Below are 18,866 nucleotides of genomic sequence, written 5' to 3'. Positions count from 1 at the left end.
AAATATCAGCAAAAATAAAAACAAACTCCAAAGGCCACTTAAAGTGTGATCTATGTGCTAAAGTAATTTTTATACCAAAATTAAGCTTACTGGCCAGGCTAAGATTTTCTTAACTCCTATACTTTTTGGAAAGTATTTGCTATTTGTAGCAGACCAAAAAAAAAAAAAAAAAAAAAAAATCACAACTGCAAACTGTGTATGCAAAGGTTTATTTTGAGACCCCATCAAGACATCCTGCTGTACAGGATCCAATTTGCTAATGACTTTTAAATACCATTATTGTATCTGTGGCGAGAGGAAGATGTTTAACTTGATGTGCTACTGAGAATAAATTTTACTCAGTACCTGTAACAAAAGCAATGGAAAATAACCCAGTGAAAGTTGTGAAATATTACATTCTGCTCCCTTCCACCAAGGTTAGTACAGTACAGTTTATTTTTCTTGAAGCAGCTTTCAAACAGCCTGTTATCAAAGCCCTCCTTTCCCCACCCTTTGGCTCCCTCAGCAGTCAAATCTCCAGTAACCACAAATTAGCTTGAACACGAGCACACAAAGTTCAGTAACAGCATTGCTATAGAGAGCAAAGTTTACAAAACACAAGTGTTGGGGGGAAAAAAAAAGTCCATTGAAATCAAGCACATGAATAGAAAACACTGCCCTTACATGCTCTAGGAAGTCAGGTAAAAAAAAGCTTCTGTAAAAGTGTGTTTTTAAGAGCCCTTAATTAAAGCCATGAACAGCAGCCACCCATTTGCAAGGTAGGTCAGTTCCCTTCTGCGCCTCACCTGCTGGTAGCAGTGGCTAAGGCACGACTTACGTGCATCTGGGCGGTACTATTTTTAGTGACAGTATTTCCTGAACAGCCCAATCAGAAAAATGACTTGGGAAATACAGAAATATCAGCTAATACAATCATTTCACGAATGCCTCACAGGTATGCAAGTTTAAATCAAAACAGAAAAATACAAAGATGGTACGTATTCCCCTTACTAACCATCTACCGCTGCTGGTAGCGTGAGACAACGAATACACACACCAGCCCAAAGGGCATTATTACATTTCCACATTTCTCCACCAACAGCATTTTCTCCTCAACCAGGCGGTCTCGTTCCAGTGCCGAGAACTGCAGCTACTTTGTCACCTCCCATCCTTTATGGGATGCGGCCGGCTTCTTTCAAGACTAAGGCATCTCAGAAATTAGCCCATCCTGAGCTAAGTGGTTGCTAGAATAATGTGCAAATTTAAGGGCACGTGGCAAGGTGTGGAATTAGCTTATGTGGCGAGAGGAAACGTTTTTAGCTTTGAAGGAAAATATAATTCCTACTCATCATCTACAAGAGTGCAGAAAAAGCACCCTTGAACAGGTTGGAGATAATAAGTAGTACTAAAAGATAGCCTTTAGCTTACAGCAGGATCTAGGGTTCAAGGTATGCACTAGCAAGTCTTCCAGCCTCAGCAGTCTGCGATTTGTCCTGCAGGTAGGGAGAAAAATGGAGATTTGGCTTCAGGTGAGTTTGAGAGCCCAGGGACAGCCTGCTTTAGGGACAAGAGGTGAGCTGGGGCACCAGTCTCAATAGGGCTTCTCTAAAACTGCAGTTGAGACAAGAATCTCTCAAAAGAACGCACAGCAACACGTGCCTTGTTTCGAGTGACAAAGTCTCAGAGAGGTGAACAGACATGCCTGTAAAAGACTTGTATCAGGGTTGATTAATACACAACCAGAAGAGGACTCAAATTACAGGAACAAGTGCTACTGAAGGATCTGCGTAGGCTTGCACGGCCTCTGATGCCAGCTTCCAAAGAGAAGGGACAAGTCAAGACCGCGTGAAATACTGCCAGTGTATCACCGACACACCACTTGCCTTTTTTGAGTTACTTTTGCTTTTTTTGTTATCCATTACACAACTGACATGCGAGTCCCCGACCTGGCAAGGTCTGACCATACTGGGTTACCTCTCCTTTGCACAGGGAACGATCCCACCCAGAACGATCTCCCGGTGCACGTGAGCCACGGGGAAGGGCCATCCGAACCCCAGTTTCGGAACAGGCACTTGGCGAAGGTTCGCATGCACCTTCTTCAAGCTGCAAAACACGGGCGCTGCTGCAAATTCTTAGAAGAGCCGAGTTAAAGAACGGCAGCCTTTACATAACGCCATCCCCTTCCCTCGCCCACCTGCACTGAGTCAGCACAGCAAGTTTTCCTCATCTGTAGTTTCCTATTTCTGCATCAGCAGCAGGTTATCAAATCTCCATAGGCACCACAGATAGAACGGATCAAGAAACAATTAAAAAAGGGATTTTCTTCCCTATATTATCAGTCATTCTGCAGTAGGACTTGTATTTCACATTGCTATTCAAGCGACAGATATTACAGAAAATGACATCAGGTCTTTTTTGCCCTCTGACTCATATTCCTAAATAACTCTGGCTGACTCATTTCTCCTAACTTGACTTGGCTGAAATCTAAGTTTTTCCTCTATGAACAAATACAAGTGGCTTTCCCCCTTTCTTCAGCTTTTCCAGATGAAGACTCTAAATACTTCCACTATCCCAGGTAATTGTAGGAAACTAAAACAAAAGCAAAGGGATTCTACCTGGCAAGACAGCCCATCTACTTCGCTGCCATGACTACAATGTGCAGAATCTGAGCATACCTATCCTGTATCAGCTACATACAAAATGGACTCACTATGTCCAGTCACTAAAAACAGGACCAACAGATTTACTATGAATAAAGTTATTTTCTTGCAAATTTATGTTCTACATTCACCTACATCTGTTGCTACATAAAAACCACCATTAGTATTGAAAAACACTGACATAACTCCACCGTGATTAAATGAAGCCACAACAGGAACACGACACCAAGAGAGATACGCTATTTTATTTAAAATCAGACCACAGTAGATTACAGAAAGACTTATTATGCAAACAAATCCACTGTACGTTTCACAACTTGCTAGGCATATAAAATCGCCCCTTTATTAGACTGTCCAGGATTACACAGAGGAACTGTTCAGGTGCAGGACGACTCTACCTCCTCAGAACTCAATGTTTGCCAAGTAGCTCTATATTCAGGCTAAAGGAATTGTCGATTCGAGCTCTGTATCTAAGTCATTATTCCAGTTTGAGAGGGCAGAGAAGTCCCAAAAGAGGTCGAGACTGAGGTTGTGGAAGTTGGGGCACTAAACGTAACGGCTACCCATGACCGGACTGTGCCCAGGGCTCTGCCTCCTGGCATCACATGAAAGCGTATGTTCTATATAGTCCCTCCAGGGTCACTCGTACAGAGGTGACCTGTGTGGATCAGCTGTGCCAGAACAACTGACTCCGCTTCCTCTAGAAGACAGCACTGAAGTGCAGTGAAACTCATCCTTGAGTTTGAACCATTCGATGCTGAACATCAACCAACCAACCTAACCACATACAATTGAGTTAGTCATAACTCAGAAAACTGCACACGAACGACTGGCGAAAGTAATGCCATCCAAAGAGAGCATTTCCAATGCTACCAACACTCTAAAGCCGTGTGACACATCGTATTTAAAAGATTTTTCTCCACTCCAATTGCTTTGGGGAAGTATATGCTATTTGCAGCAGACATTAAAAATCCTCAAGACAACATAATAATATATATATTTTGGCAAGCATACTGAGCCACCCCCTCTCAAGTCCCAGCTTGCCTATGGCATTTGAATCTCACTATCTTATAAACAGTGCAAATTAGTATGATTCTAAACATCCTAGCCATAGCAGAATTTATTTATTAGCTATAACAGAACAGGAGAAGCTGTCGAAGGGCAACAGGTCGAAAGCACTGACACACCTCTTGCCCGACTCATTCGGGTTAGTGTTCTGTAACATTTGTTTGTGAAAGGATTTAAACAGCTTTCCACAGTCATCTTTCTCCTTTACCCTTAAACATTACCAGCAGTCAAGTATATATTTACAGTTTGTGCGCACACACACACAATTAATGGCAAAACATTTTCCATGAGCAGCTGGATTTCAGTTATGAGATCGCTATAACTGAAACATCACATTAGTTACATTATCTATGTTCAAACTTATCCATCAGTGAAGGCAACTGTAAGCTTACAAATAGCAGATACAGCCTTTGTTTTTTCTGAAGTATGAGGGTGAGCTTTTTTGTAAAAGAAAGTGCTCTTGAAGAGCCCTTAAATTGAGTTAAGCAATGGCCATTCAAATTATAAAAACGCTAATATCCTAGTATTACAATCACAAGTAGTGATCCTAAGGCACATCAGCCACATGCATATACAATAATGCATTGTTTTGCTTTCAGACAGAAAAATTGCATTAGCTTTGTCTGTATTTAGTTTGCACAAGAGTTTGTTTTTAGATAAAGTATCCCTGAAAGGTCATGTTATCACAAAAGTTACCAAAAGACAGAAAATTTAACAAGTAGTAAAAATATTTTTGGACTACTACCACCAATAAAGTTAGATACATAAAATGCAGTGCAAATTCACAATACACTTATCTGTCACCTCCATCACTTCTAAGGATTTTCAACCCTCGGAAAAAAAGTTGGCACTTGATAAGTGTAAAATATACCTGGTTGTTTTTATTAAATGTTAGCAAAACTAATTTGAGAGTGTTTTAGAGTTTTTGTGTAGCAGGCTCAAAGTACAAATTTCTGTACTCGGTCACCACCCTGGTAGCCCCCACCCACTTTAATTCTTTCTAGGACACAAATCATTTCTACAGCAGACTTATGTTTAGCATTCAGATACAACAGTTGCCATCCAAATACCAGCACTAATAGCACAGCAAAATTACTTTGAAACGAGTCATAATTAACCATGCTTATACGAAGCTTCAGTGAGAAAATAATACCAAGAAAAGATATTACACTATTTTTTAAAAAAACACATCCTGTACCATCACTAGATTGATTACAGAAAAAACACACTTTGCAAACAAATCCAATGCACATTGTTTCACAAAATCCCCCATCTATAGAAACTTTCCAGACTTACACTGGGGAATTGGTTCAGATGCCAGTAACACTGACCAGCCTTCTGCCCTTTGTCTTCAGAAGGCAAAACAAGCCAAATAACCGTATTTTCAGAATAGAGAGCTTCCTGTTATGAGCTTAATTTCAGGTTAGTATTTGCTAGCAACCACCACACTCCAGAGGAAATGATTAAGGGACAGTCAAGGGCCTTACAAAAAGAAAAAAAAATAGATAATTCTATTTTGACTGATGCTGGTTGTGGTACAGACTTCCAAACGATGTAGTGCATTCCAGGATAATGGTATGAAAACGTTTTGAAATAATGCAGGTGCTATGACAGATGTTGGACTGTGAGTTTCTTAAGTTACCATTAATTAGTTGAAAGTTGTTTGTGGATGTGAGAAATTGATAATGAATTTATGGACACGTTCTGTGCAAGCAACAAGTGTTAAGATTTGCCTCTCCCAATGCTAGATTAAAATACCAGCATGTGTCTGCACCTTAGGCTTCAAGAGTCACATTGAGAATGAAATCTGAGCTCCCCTAAAAAGCCTCCCCCTCCAGTGGCATAAGTCGTCAAGAATGGATTACGTTAGATGCAAATAGCCACCATGGAGTTCAAAATGCTTTGCTGTTTTGCCTGCTTGCAGAGAAATGTTAACTGCAAATTCCAGATAGATACGCGTGCCAAAAACTGCAAAACTAAAGGAAATGGGAAAGTTAAAAATAGTTCTGCCAAGCAAGAGACTGAGTTTGAGGGACAAAATGAAATTGCGGAGCTTCAAGTGGGCAATTGCATGATGTGAAAACCCCGTATTTGATTAAGAAAATACCCTGCCTAGGTTCTTGGAATCATATATCAAAAGCTAAGCACCTGTGTAAAAAAAAAAAAAAAAAATCACTTCTGTATCCAAGGTGTGGAAAAGAAAAAAAAAACGTAAGAAAGTCTTAATAGGCAAGGAAATAAAAATGCCTGGTAAAGTTTCTATAAAACTCTAAACTGGCTCTACAAACAGTTTAGTTTAATTTCAAGAGACCAGGACTTTCAGGATATCAAGCTATTTAGGAGTGGGAGGAGTATATACTTTTATTATGAAAAGTCTAAGGTAACAACTGAAATGTAGAAATGAAACTCTTGTAACTTTTACTGTCTAAAAACCACAGAACATTTTCTGACAAGAGTTTCAGCTCAGCGAGCTCTGAAAACATTGTGCACCTGGCCACAAATGCCGTTGTCTGGGCACACTGCAAAGGATGCTGATGCAGTCCATTGCAACTCTTTGCCCAGTATTCAGATATGGTCATTACTATCCAAACACTGACAGAGAATTCTTTAGAGAGACAAATAGCTCCCAGTTTGCCACACATACATCCAGCCGCGATGGGAATACACCCGAACAGAAGAGGATGCTGATTTACCATCACTAAAGAATTCAGAGCGTGATTCGATTTGTAATGTCAGGAAATCCACTGTACGTTGTTTTGCAATTTGATGGATTTACAAAATTTAGACCCTATCATCTTCCTAGAAAAACCTTGTTGTCACTGATAATTGAAAACAAAAATAATCACATTTACCAAATGCAATGGCAAACCTCTGTGCCACAGCTTAGATTTTATACTCCATTGTGCAAAAAACAGAGGCTTTCCATTGCCTACATTAAGTCTCTGATGGGGAGAAAAAGGAAATATAAGCACCAATACATAAGTTAGGCGCACCAAAATATTCACTGGAGGATAAAGCCAGGATGTGGTGGAAGGCGTGCTGGTCTTTGGGGAAGAGCTGGAGGATACTGTGGTACAAACTGAGATGGGTATCCTGGCTGCGGCATTTGACTTGCAGACTGAACTCCTGGTCGAGGGGGGAGAGGAGGATACGGAGCACCTGGATAAGAAAGAGCTGGTCCTGAACTCATGGCTGCAGTAAACGGAGTAGGAAAGCGTCCTGCTGGGACTGAAGAAGGTGGAGGGGGTGGTATTCGTCGGGGCACAACTGAAGGAGTGTTTGCATCCGAAGTGTAGGAATCTTGAGGTGCTGGTGTTGTCTCGAGTGCTCTCGGCTGAGCCTGCAGCTGAACCTGCGGAAGTCTCTGTCCCTTCAGCACCATTTCTTGGAGCTTCTCAATTTTTACACGTCGCAGGTGAGCCAGTTTACGCTTGCTCTGGTACTCATCAATGAAGGAATCCAGTGGTATTTCACCATCAAGAAATTTTTCTGCCATATTCTGTCAAACATGGAACAATCTCTTAGAAAACGGCATACTGCAAGAGAATCTAAATGGCTTATATCCTAAAAATAGCATAATTTTGCCTGTGATTTTCCAGCTTGCATATGGAAGATGACTGGCATACTAAGAATTCTGAGCAGAATTTTGAATTCGTTATTACTCAGAAGCATTGGGAGTTAAGCATCATTTTTGCTTAAAATTATACTGAAGCAACAGCAGTAAGAACATCTGAATCTAGCTCTGAACATTCCCCTGATCATCAGAGATGGGAACAAATTGAGTTCAACAGCTTTCCAGATTGCCAGCTAAGCTGAATTACAGCTCAGTACTGCTTGCAATGCCAACAGAAACACTGAGAGCTCTGCAAGCCTCAGTACAGAGACACAGATTATTGCTAAGCGAGGTTTAATACTCACGCTTACTTGTGGCTTTGGGTAAATGATATTTAATAATTAAGAGAGGTGACCATACATATAATCACAAAATTCAACTTGTCCTGGGAATGTCTTTTTGTGATCACAACTCAGGGCCAATAAGCAAGATTTTTCCCCTGATGCTAACGTGCTATGTAGTTATAGAGAACATCCTACAGGCAAATCAGCAAACAAAACCAAACACTTCCATTATTCTGAAAACAGACCACCCTTCAAGCACTTGTATCACAGCGAGTGGTGACTACTGGCACCTAGACAGATACTTTGAAATCATAATGGAGTATTTCACCGGAAATGCTGGAGAAAAAACAGTGCAGGCACAGTTTTTCATTAGATTACTAATTGACATCTGGAGTGGATTAATACATATACCAGGCAAACACCATTAAAAAAAATATTCCACATTTATACACTATGAGTTTGAAGGCAATGCCAAGGAACTTTCTTTTCTGAAGAGAAGAAAAGAAAGCCAAAGCTTTCTTTTCTGAAAAGGAGCATTTTCTCTCTTAAACTTCAAAGACATTAAGAGTAAAAAAATTACTCAGATAAAAAAATTCTCACTGAAACCAAATGACTGTTCACTGCAGTTCAAAGCAGAGACCAGACCATATTCTTAAAAATATCCCTTTAGTCTATTACACGTTCAACACTGCACTGCAGCTATGTGCATTGAAAGTCTTCGGTAAGGGGTGTAAGTGGCAGAATTGAAGTGTACTGTCATTACCTCTGTGTCTTCCTCAATCTTAGCCCCCTCTGTCTGAAGCAGCGCTAGCAGTGTCTCCAGTGAGGCATTACTGGATTGTCTGTCTGTAATGGCACAAAACCAACAGTAAATGACAGCTGGCTCTAAGTGACTTCTAACTGAAGCTATACAGCCTCAGCAAGCATAAAAGTTTTTAAGGCACATATGTACAACTAGCATACTCCATTGTTCTAGACAGGATGATCTACAGTAAGAAAATATGTTAAGTAGTTTAGGAATATTGTCAGAGTGCTAAAAGCTGAAATTTAATTACAATGATATATTTATAATATTGAAAGACAAAGCATTTCAGCAAGTGCAGTATTAGACACACAATACTGCATGATTCAGTATGAAATGAGAAAGTTAAAGGCAATATTCTGTTTGATTTATGATTAATCACTGAAAATTCAAATTATGGTTTGCTTTTTAGCAAGGTAAACAAATTTGATCATTTAGAGATTAGTAGGTCAACAATAGGTAAGTAGCCACACAGTAATAGAAAGAATCCACAGTATCTGTTACTAGGTGTAACAGATACTTAATAAATCATTAGAAGCACTATCTATTTCAGAACTACACGAGAATGACATTTTGTTTTGTACCCTAATTCACACAGCTAAAAATGAGACACGAAAAAACAAACAAAATACGTGCAACGGATTTACATTCACTTAGAAAACAGCAAATCATAGTGGTCAACAGAAAACGTTACCTAGTTTTGTTTTCTTTATCTGGTATGCTTCAAAAAGAACTTGCAGCTCTCGATATTTTTCAGTCAAATTTGATTTCAAAGACTCCAACTTTGGCTGGTACAAAAGATTGCCTTCTGCCAGACTGCGGTTGCTGGCAAGAGTCATGTCCTTGCTGTGTTGAACATTTTGGGCCTGGAAAAAAAAAAAAGTGCATGAAATGACAGTGAAAATATTAACGGTTATTTAGACAATATGAGAATTGCAAAACTTCTAAATAAACAACAAAAGTAAGCTCTCTGTAAAAATTAGTACTATGGTATTGGACCTGCAACTAATAACAATACTTTTGGACTTTTTATGAACAGTGGGAATGTCTACTGTTTTGGTGGGTATGGTCAGCTTCAGCTATTGCGCTCTTTTTCCATGATCTCTTCTTTCTGCTACGCAAAATCCTTTCTCACAAACTGTATTTTTACTGCTCTACCAATATACTATTTTACTAGCGTTATCATCGAGAAGAAATAAGGTGGTCTATGCCGCAAACAGCATGTTGAAAGCATCTAAACTGACAATGGACTGTTGAAGCTCGTGGGGGAAAGACCTTTAGAGGAATTGCACTGAGAATAAGGATACCTCCTTTCAGCTATGAGCACCTGTGAATGAATCGCTTCCTGAACAGGAATTAATACTGACCTGAAGTCACTTTCCTGCACACTTTTTTCCCCGTACAGCAGAGCGCTCATTAAACACTTTTCTTCTCCAAGCTGGAAATGGTAATTACTTGAAGAGTCTGTGTTGTGGGCAAGGACTCCTAAGAACGGCCCTCTCCTTTGAGAGGGGGCAGAGGTGCCCATGAACACTCCTGCAGGCAGAACGGCTTTTGCCCGATCAGAACAGGAACCGGGTTCCTGCTGTGCTGAACTGCCTGCAAAAGGCAGGTTTCACCTTGGCGGTAGGGCAGTGGTTACTGTGTAGAAACCAGTCTCTGGGCGCTCACTTAGACATTTCTGCTAAGTGGCAGAGGAGTGCAGTTTATGTCACCCCAATTTCTTCTAATTCTTGTCACAAATTTGTGTGAGGTCTGACCTGCTGGCTGTCACAGCTTTGTGAGATAGATTTTTACATTCACGCCCTGCTACCTGAAGGTGCTTTGTATGAACTTTTACTCATTATTTAATGTTGATGCTTATTCATCTCTACCTCGCACACCACCCTTGCCACTCCCCCATGATGAACACTGACAGATAAAGCAACAGATGCTCCTAAAGAAATGGCTGAATCCCAGCAGTAAAATGCAATGAGACTGCAGAAGAATGTCATCTCTTATCTTATTAAAATGCAAAAAACAAGGACTGCATCATTACGGTTCCTTCTCCAGAAGATGCTTCCCCAACTATGTTAAATCAATCCTGGATTAATGCCAAAGGGTTGTTCTTCAGTTTAATCCTTCTGCTTAACATATCCTAGCCCGAAGACATTGTTCCTAAAGAACAAATGACAATTCTCAGAAAACCAAGATTCGGCAAGACTCTGAGTTTGCTCATACACACACACGCACACGATTTTATCAAGACAGTCTTCATGAGCTTTGGGAAAGCTGAGTGTTTGGGGAAGTCTGCCCTGGATGTCACGTTAGAGTCATTAAAATATTCAGACATCAAAAGGGAAAAAAAAAAAAAAAAAAAAGGGCAAGGGATCTGATTTCAGATTTTCAGTCTGAATCAACAAGTGGGATAGTTTTCCCATGGCACAACAGACCGATTCTATTAAGCTGCCTTCAAAATCAACTAAACATTTGGTACACTTTTTGTGACCTCCTACATTAATATGCCCCTTCTAGCCCACATTATTCCTGTTTAGCTATAACAGTTCTTATTTACGGACAGTTGCACTGAATTCAGTGCAAACAAAGAGAGTACAGTGCTTTCTTCCTTTCACACTCATGGGTGGATATAGGAGAGCCACACCTCAGAAACAAGGAAAGAGGAAACCCAGATGAGCTATTTAAAAGCCCCAGAAAAGGACAGGATCAGAATTCAGGTGTTCTTGGCAGTCTAAGCACACGACTGGGTGCATCAGGTAAAAATATTTTCCAAGCGCAGAAACAGTGTCTTTGAAAGCAATTACTTCCTTTTGAAATATTTATATACTACTTTAATCTGCTAAATTCAAAATTGGCTCAGTGTTACTTAAACACATCTTTGTCCCCAGATATTGCTCTTCAAATACCAAAATTTTACTCTCTCTCACCTTGTTCTTGCTAAACCACTTTAAAAAAATCAAGTCAAGGATAATGCTGAGTCCTAAATTCTACATCAATCAAAATAAAACTCTATTCCAAATTGTGAAAATCAGAGAAACTGTACTTGCAGTACTGTTTTGTCTTCTCGATTCTTGCATCAAGCCTAAACAAGCTTCCAGCCCTATGCTTGAGTTCAACTTGAATCCTTTCCAAGAATAAAAAGAAAATCCTCTCTTCTCACTTTTGAATCCGATGCAAAATAATTTAAATTAAACTGGTTGCTTCCATTTGTTTCTTCTCATATGATGCAATGCTGTTAAGACTGTTGCTTTCAGAAAGCCTAAGTCCCCCTATTTTACATTTTTTCAAACAATTATGAAGGGAACTAAAATATACATGATTTAACAGCTTAATTACCGGCATCCAGCTTCTTACCAAATCACCTGCTATCACCACAAGCTTTGTTAACTAGCTGTCTTCTGAACTGCCAGCCAAAGAAGATTGTGTGCAAAAAGATTCATGGTTTCTGATGCCTCTCCTCTTTCACCATTTTAATGAGCAAACTACTTCCTTCAAGTGACTTCAATTTGATCTGGTGATGGTATTTTCACCACTTGCAAGGCTGACACTCTCATTTCAAAGCAGTTACGCAGTCAGTCTGGGAAGACCAGTTTTATGAGTGAACTTTGATCTTTCTTCAGGATGAAGAACATGTACGTTTCCCTTAGAGAGAAAAAAGCCAATGGACACAAACCTATAAAACCTTTCAAGAGCACAAATCCCAGGAAAAGGAACCTTTTACTGAAATCATACGTAATAAAGAGGAGAAGGAAGAACTCCAGGTAAACAGACAGAATAACAGAAAAAGCTTCCTTAAGTCAGATGAAGCTTCTGTGGTGTTTTTAAACACTACTTTTAAATAACTCTCCTGCCTCAAGTGTCATAATGTCTCTCAACAGGACTAGGGAGGGGAAGGAGGAAGCAAACACCTAACTTTCTACAATGATTTTCTGAATAACTTTACTGTAACATCATTTCAAATGTGTAAAGAGGAATAAATATCAGCATGTCATAATGTACCTGACTCGTAAAAATAAGAAAAAAAAAATCAATACTATGACCTACCTACAGCAAACACAGAGTGACATCCTTTCCTGTCCTCGGCATCTGATATCTAGCAATTATGGACTAGTCCAAACTTAAGTGAAACTCTTAAAAATTCTTGGTTTAAAACTGAAAGCAGTTAAGGTATTCGTAATAGCACTTTATGTTACAGTGCTTGAAATTACACAAGACAATGACTCAACTTTTTCCATACTACAGCACTTCTAAGAAGGGCACGTTTTTTCTACAGAGTTGAACAAAAAACGATTGACATTTAATGATCAATTTAAGTGTCACTCTTGAAGTCTTCACTTCCAGCACTAATCCGTGTAAAATTCTTTTAAAAATGGACAGTTGAAGAGATGAGAAACTCAAATTGAATCTTACTCAAAACCATGAGAAGAAACAGTTCCTCAAATACAAGGTAAACTTAGGAATGACGTTTAACAAAACTTAAGGAGGAGCTGGTAAAAACCCATCCACCTGTTCAGGACTTTTAAATGCTTCACGTCACTGAAAAAAGCTTGAAGTCTGTGGAATGAGTAAATTCTATTTCACAACAAATAGAACAAATGTAATCCCAAAGCAATGCAACTTGAATACAGTCACGATTTTACAAACCAGAATAATCTCTGGCATTGATGTTAAGGTCCACGTAAAATTTTTCTGCAACTGTTGCACTGCATTTAGAAGTTAATTCAAGGAATCGGAAAAGCAAACACTGTGAAGTTAGCCTAAAAAGCCCTATAGAAAAACTTTCAAAAAATGTTGACTAATTTAAAACAAAAAAAACCCTGTTGCAAAATCATCCAAGGGCCAAAGATACAGTACAGCAAGACCAGTCTATTGAGATTATCAATGCAGCACAAGGCATGCTTTCAGCATCCATTCACAGCTTTCCACAAGCCCAAGACAATAGCCAAGCAAGGAATAAATCCAACAGAAGTTATTTTGTTGTCAGATGTGTTGTGCAACAAAAATGTGTACTAGCAGGGAACTGCTACTGCAGCAGATGTTCACCTGCCTACTGGAAGTGCAATGAAAAAAAAGTTATTAAGAGAAATAAGCAAACAGCATGCGACTAGCAGAATTGCTAACAAGACTACCGAGGTCATGAGCACTTCAACAGGCAGGAAACATTAATCTGAAACCAGATGAGAAATACCAGTCAGAATCATGAGACATAATGAGACAGGACAATATTAAAGAGAACATACGCTTTTTTTTTTTTTTAACTGCTAAGCTCTCACTATGAATTCTGAATGGGACAAATGAGGCAACGATACTGAGCTGCTTATAAAAGGATTTTAATGGCTGAAGGATTGCTCACCGCTGAGTGGACCACTCAAACCAAATTGTGTGTGCTGCAAGAAAATGAAGCCATGGACACATAGAGGTTATTAAAGACAAAAATCATGGTTTATGCAGCACTTGAAAACTTAAGATGCCTAAAAAGTGAGTTTCTTTAACAGAAATAATTTGAATAATTTTACTCAAGGATTTATTTAATAAGCACTTCCAAGAACAGGCAGCAGCAACTGCTTTGGGAATTGATACTCTACTACTTTCATCAACTGCAGCTTCGTTTCATCCCACTTTTCAAAAAGGAAGAAAAATGCTGGATAAAATTAAAACAGAAGCTAGTACTGGCTTAGCAACATTTTAACTGTTTATCATTTACTCCAAAATAATGGCTTGCAGCAAGAGTTATTTGTGCAAAATGTCTCTGAGAAGTGTCACTCCTGTTCATCCAAAAGCACGTTCCCAGAAGAACAATTCCAGACCAGATGCCTCCTGAGATGCAGTCTGAGCGACTGAAATCCCAACTACTCACAAAGCCTATCAAGTGCTGCTATAATTATAAGCTTGCCTTGGCAAGCACCACAGCAAGTAGTCTCTCGGTACTTTCAAGAAAAAGTCTCTTAAGGAGCTATAAATAAAAAGAAGTTTTAAGTGGCACCATTTTAATTGCTTTATACATAGCATACATCCACGTTAGTCTGAGGTTTTTCTGGTCTTGCTCTAGTCTTTATCATTCCCGCATTCTCTCTTTCACTTGCACATACTTGTAAATTAGGAATAAAATATGCAGTCACACTGCAGAAGTATAACGATGCACATTTGGAGTGTCAAATTAACCCCCGAAACAGGAGCTGACAGGTGCAGAGTAGGAGAATAGAGACTTCTTTTACAGAAGAAGATTTAAGAGTACTTTTCATTACGTACTGGTGAATGATAATACACCTTCTAAAACAACTGTTTGGTAATAAATATTAATACATAGTCCAAAGTAATTAGATTTGCTAAATTTAGATCTTCTGATTATGTAAGTACTAGCTTTAAAATGACAAAATAAAGGTTAAAAGGTAAGTTGAAATTCCTAAACGTTTACTCCAGAGCAAAGAGGCACCCAGAACTGCAATTTGTGCTCATCAGACCCAGGCAGGTTACTCATTTGATGCTCAGCTGGAAGAGAAAAATCTCTAGTTGTCACCAAGTCCAATTCCTAACTTTGAAACAAAATTTCATGTTTGGCAGACAAGAACATAACCACTTACACAATGTGGTTTTAGGACGGGAGTGGGAATCCAAGAAATCTGGGCATGCATTCACATAGTTTTAACATGGACTGTCTGCACTGCCTGATCTTTTCAAATGGCTTTTGAGAAAAGGACTACACTTGAAAACTCCTTCTGTGCTTGCCAGTGTACTCTGAAATCCTGGAATGAGAGGAAGGCAATACATTTCTGACTTCTTGATTTCATATAATTAAGGTCTTGAAAAGTAAATAATTTTTGGCAGTAGAACCTTAGCAGTCAGTAACACAATGTTGCGCTGTTACTAAAGCGATGTTCCAGTAGATAAAAAGAAAACTCATTTTCACAGGAGAAATTCATTGAGCTACCACCAGTGTCAGGTCACAAATTCTCTCATCTATGCTGTTTAGAGTTATCACACTGAGGTTGACTTTTATAAACAATGTACTTTTATTTCATAAAGATGAATACTGTAGATGTACTACAGAGATTAACCTCAAAGGATTATAAAAAAAAAACCCTCCTCAGTTTTAAAAGACTAGGAGTACCAGACAATTGGCTTCCTTCCTCTTTCTATCAGACAAGATGTTCGTTGTTCAAGCACTAAAAGCCCAGAGGCATCAAAAACAACCTTACAGACAGAAAAAGCAGCAGCTTAGCTCTTTGATGCCACGTTTTCACATACCTGGGGATACAGTGTGAAGGACACTGTATATGCACATTACCCCAGCGAAATATGAACGTGCGCGTGAGCACACAGAGATATATATACACACACGCACCCCCCAATGACATATACAAATCCTGCTCAAATGCTGCACGGGAATACATTCCCTTTAAGGCTGGAAGGTGCCTATTTTTAGCTATTAGCAAGAAAGCCAAGTGGTTTTCCAAATCCTCCTCTTTGTGAACAAAACATTGGGTTTTGAGCCGGGTTTCCCTTGCAACAAGGAGAACAAAGGTTTTTTCAATTACGGAATAATCAGCTTTAGCCAACTTTGCCGCTGAAAATACAAGTGACCTCAGAGAAGTGACTCAGGAATCATGATTTAATTGACATGCCACAATGAAATTACGAATCTAAGGACTTTGGAATAACGCTACAACCTAGATACATATGGATTGACAACCGAATACCTACACAAGTAGCAGCGAAGTCACCATGATTCCTCCCTAATGTTGAGGATTTCCCTCTCTCCCTCTTCCTGCCACATACTTCACAGCAAAAAATCAGGACCCAGTAGCACAAATTCAAGCAGAAAACAATTCAGTGAAGGCAAAAACAGAAAGAAGTAGTAGTATTCGAGCATGGCCAGTTCCTTCCAAGGTGGGTAAATGCATTTCTAGTTGAACAGACTCCACACACAATAAAAGAGGATTATACCAGACAGTATAGCCGTATTTCCACACAGCTTGAATACCTTCAAACCTAGCCACACTTTCCAAACACCACAAAATATTCCCTCAGGCCCAAAGAACTTTACCCTACAATTTAAAAGCGTTCTGTTGCCAACGAAAGAGGAAAACCGGAGGGTCAAAATGAGAATATGGTCTAGTTTTGCAGTGAGAGAGAATCTTTTCTACTATGGTCATGAGGTTTTCTGTCACTTCTGACCTACAGTCTTAAGTGTGCGCTGACAAATAAATAATTAAAAAAAAAAAAAGCCCACTGAGCCAGGCCTTCTGCTGATGTACCTTGTCAGAGGTCACGCTGAAACCAGCAATACTGCACCCATTTATATCTTTACAAAGTTAAGCCCGTTATAATCCCTTGACTTTCCTTAAATATTTAGTCTGGATATAGAAGGGTACTCCTGCCCCCACGTAAACCATGGTGCCTCTAAGATCTCTGCATGTTTTACTTATCACAGCAGTATCTGTTTCTTCAGCAGTTTAAGTTCTCAAAATATAAGCTCATATGAAAAGCTATTATGCCTGCCCCCTCTCGCAAATCTATTTACACAAAGTTCAAAATACAAAACGTTGCATAATGCAGCAAGTAAATTCCCCAGGACACCTTATTATCTTGGCCTCAACCTTCAGTGGGCCTCTTCATCTGTAATACTTGGACAATTTGGTTTGAGGTGATCCAGAGCAATTTCCTCGGAAGTACCAAAAGGGCAGGAATCCTAGTTTGAGGGAAAGCAATTATAATTGATTTTACTTAATAAACTAAGCTTCTTTCTCAAGAATATATTGCCACATATTTTTTCCTGGGGCTCTTGTCCTCTAATTTAAAAAAAAAAAAAAATAAAACCAATAAATACAAGACCCAAAGAAGTACAGCACATTTCTTTCTTTTAAAATTTTCATGTAAATGGTTTCATCTTATTAGTTGTTAGCTGACTACACAGCCAGAGTCTTTTCAGAGCATTTGTGGTCAAATAAACCTGGAGCAGTCTCATATCAGAACTGTAATACACAGGGTCCACCGGCATATAGAAAAACCAGTAAAAGACAACCACAGCAGCAGGAAAAAAACAGGCTTCTATTTTGTTTTAATAAGCATAGATCCAAAAGCACGGCTTAAGAGTCTGATACACTGACAAAGACATTTCAAATAGGCAAAAAAAAAAGCACCAGAAAGCCTGACAGCCTTCGCTGCGCCCAGCATACCAACTCGGGCACACAGAAATCTCTTTCATATTGTTTTGAATTAAAGTTGCGCTGAGATCGAGACCACAAATAGGACCGACTTCACCCTGACAAAATCCTTCATCATGGCCAAGGCACAAAACAAGGGCTGTATTAACGGAAAAACTGATCCCACCTCCGGTCCGTCAGTGTCTCCTAATTCAGTACAAACCGAGCATTTTCAGCGCGGCGAGCCCTCAGCCCCCCTCCTCTGGCACCCAGCGCTCGGGAGAAGTGCCCGGGCACAGACACCGCCACCACCCCCCCGCCCTTACCGAGGGCCAGCAAACAAAAGGCCGGGAGGGAGAAGGGGAGGGAGAGGGGCAGGCAGCGCTTCCCGCAGCACAGGGGCTCCTTATTTACCGGCCGCTCCATGGCGGAGCCGGGACCGCCGAGCAGCCCGAGCAGGGCCGGGAAGAGGGAGTCACCTGCGCCGGGGGGGGGGGGGGGAGGCGGTCATTAACACCCCCCGAATAGCAAATGGTAACGGAGGCGGCGGGACGGCGAGCCGCGGGGCCCCGCGGGCAGCGCCCCGGCGGGCTGAGGGGGGCGGCCCGAGGGGAGGCCGCGGCCCGGGCGCGGGGCTGCGCGGGCGCCCCTCACCTCTTCCATCTCGCGGGCCATGTCCTGCAGCTGCTCCTCGTCGTCCAGCAGCGCGCTGAGCTCCTGCAGGCTCAGCGCCTCCAGGCGCCGCACGTCCAGCGCCATCCCGGCGCGGCCCGGCCCGGCCCGGCTCCCCCCGGCCCCGCTCCCGCTCCCGCCGCCGCCAACCGGAAGTGCCGCGGCGGTGTCGCCCCGGCCCGGGGTGGGCACCGCCCTCGGCGCCCCCTGCTGGGGGGGGCGGGGCGGCAGCGCGCGGGGCGGGGCGTACCGAGGGGCCTGGGCGGTGCGGGGGGGGGGGGGGGGCACTGGGGCGCGGTGGCGGGCGGTACCAAAGGGGGCTAGGGGCGGGGGGGTCCCCGCGCCTGAGGGGAGGAGGGTGCCCAAGGGGGTGGCGGGCGGCTGCCGGGGGATGAGGCCTGAGGGGATCCGGGGGCGCCCGGGGCGAGCCGGGCCGTGGGGAGAGGGGGAGGCTGGGGGGCTATAGGGGAGCCCACGCGGGGGTCTCTGCGTTGGACGAAGCCCACCATGGGCTCACAGCGCACCAGGCCTCCAGCCCCCGGGCCGAAGCGGGGCAGGAGAAGGGTCCCGGGGAGGCGGTGCCTGGCCCGGGGAAGGCTGCCCGCTGGGAGAGGCCGAGCGGCGTTTCCTAAAGACGCCGGGCCTCAG

The 18,866-nt window shown here is 41.5% G+C and overlaps 1 protein-coding gene across 4 annotated transcripts; it reads right to left on the bottom strand.

The window, feature by feature from the left end:
- Positions 1–2,864: 2,864 nt before the first annotated feature.
- VPS37B (VPS37B subunit of ESCRT-I) lies at positions 2,865–18,320 on the bottom strand. 4 transcript variants are annotated; one of them, XM_076352554.1, is made up of 5 exons: positions 18,201–18,282; positions 13,533–13,570; positions 9,101–9,272; positions 8,368–8,450; positions 2,865–7,206 (listed from the first exon to the last, which is right to left on the bottom strand). In XM_076352554.1, the coding sequence occupies exons 2-5, from the start codon at positions 13,539–13,541 to the stop codon at positions 6,709–6,711; spliced, it is 762 nt and encodes a 253-aa protein (XP_076208669.1). In that variant the 5' UTR covers positions 13,542–13,570; positions 18,201–18,282; the 3' UTR covers positions 2,865–6,708. The 4 variants fall into 4 exon arrangements, with proteins under 4 accessions (XP_076208669.1, XP_076208668.1, XP_076208670.1 ...); XM_076352553.1 differs by lacking the exon at positions 13,533–13,570 and having other exon boundaries at positions 18,201–18,320; XM_076352555.1 differs by lacking the exons at positions 13,533–13,570; positions 18,201–18,282 and adding an exon at positions 17,873–17,957.
- Between the last annotated feature and the right edge of the window lie 546 nt (positions 18,321–18,866).

The sequence above is a fragment of the Aptenodytes patagonicus genome, chromosome 15, assembly GCF_965638725.1.
Source record: "Aptenodytes patagonicus chromosome 15, bAptPat1.pri.cur, whole genome shotgun sequence".
Classification (NCBI taxonomy): domain Eukaryota; kingdom Metazoa; phylum Chordata; class Aves; order Sphenisciformes; family Spheniscidae; genus Aptenodytes; species Aptenodytes patagonicus.
The sequence above is the reverse complement of the archived record's forward strand: the minus strand, read 5'-3'. Positions and strand labels throughout refer to the sequence as shown.

What these genes read in the sequence shown, in the direction of transcription:
- VPS37B (XM_076352553.1), bottom strand. Translation starts at nt 18,305, where the DNA reads ATGGCGCTGGACGTGCGGCGCCTGGAGGCGCTGAGCCTGCAGGAGCTC. An exon ending in TGGCCCGCGAGATGGAAGAG is followed by an intron (nt 9,273 to 18,200) that starts GTGAGGGGCGCC and finishes TTTTTTTTCCAG; the next exon opens with GCCCAAAATGTTCAACACAG. An exon ending in GATAAAGAAAACAAAACTAG is followed by an intron (nt 8,451 to 9,100) that starts GTAACGTTTTCT and finishes GTGCCATTACAG; the next exon opens with ACAGACAATCCAGTAATGCC.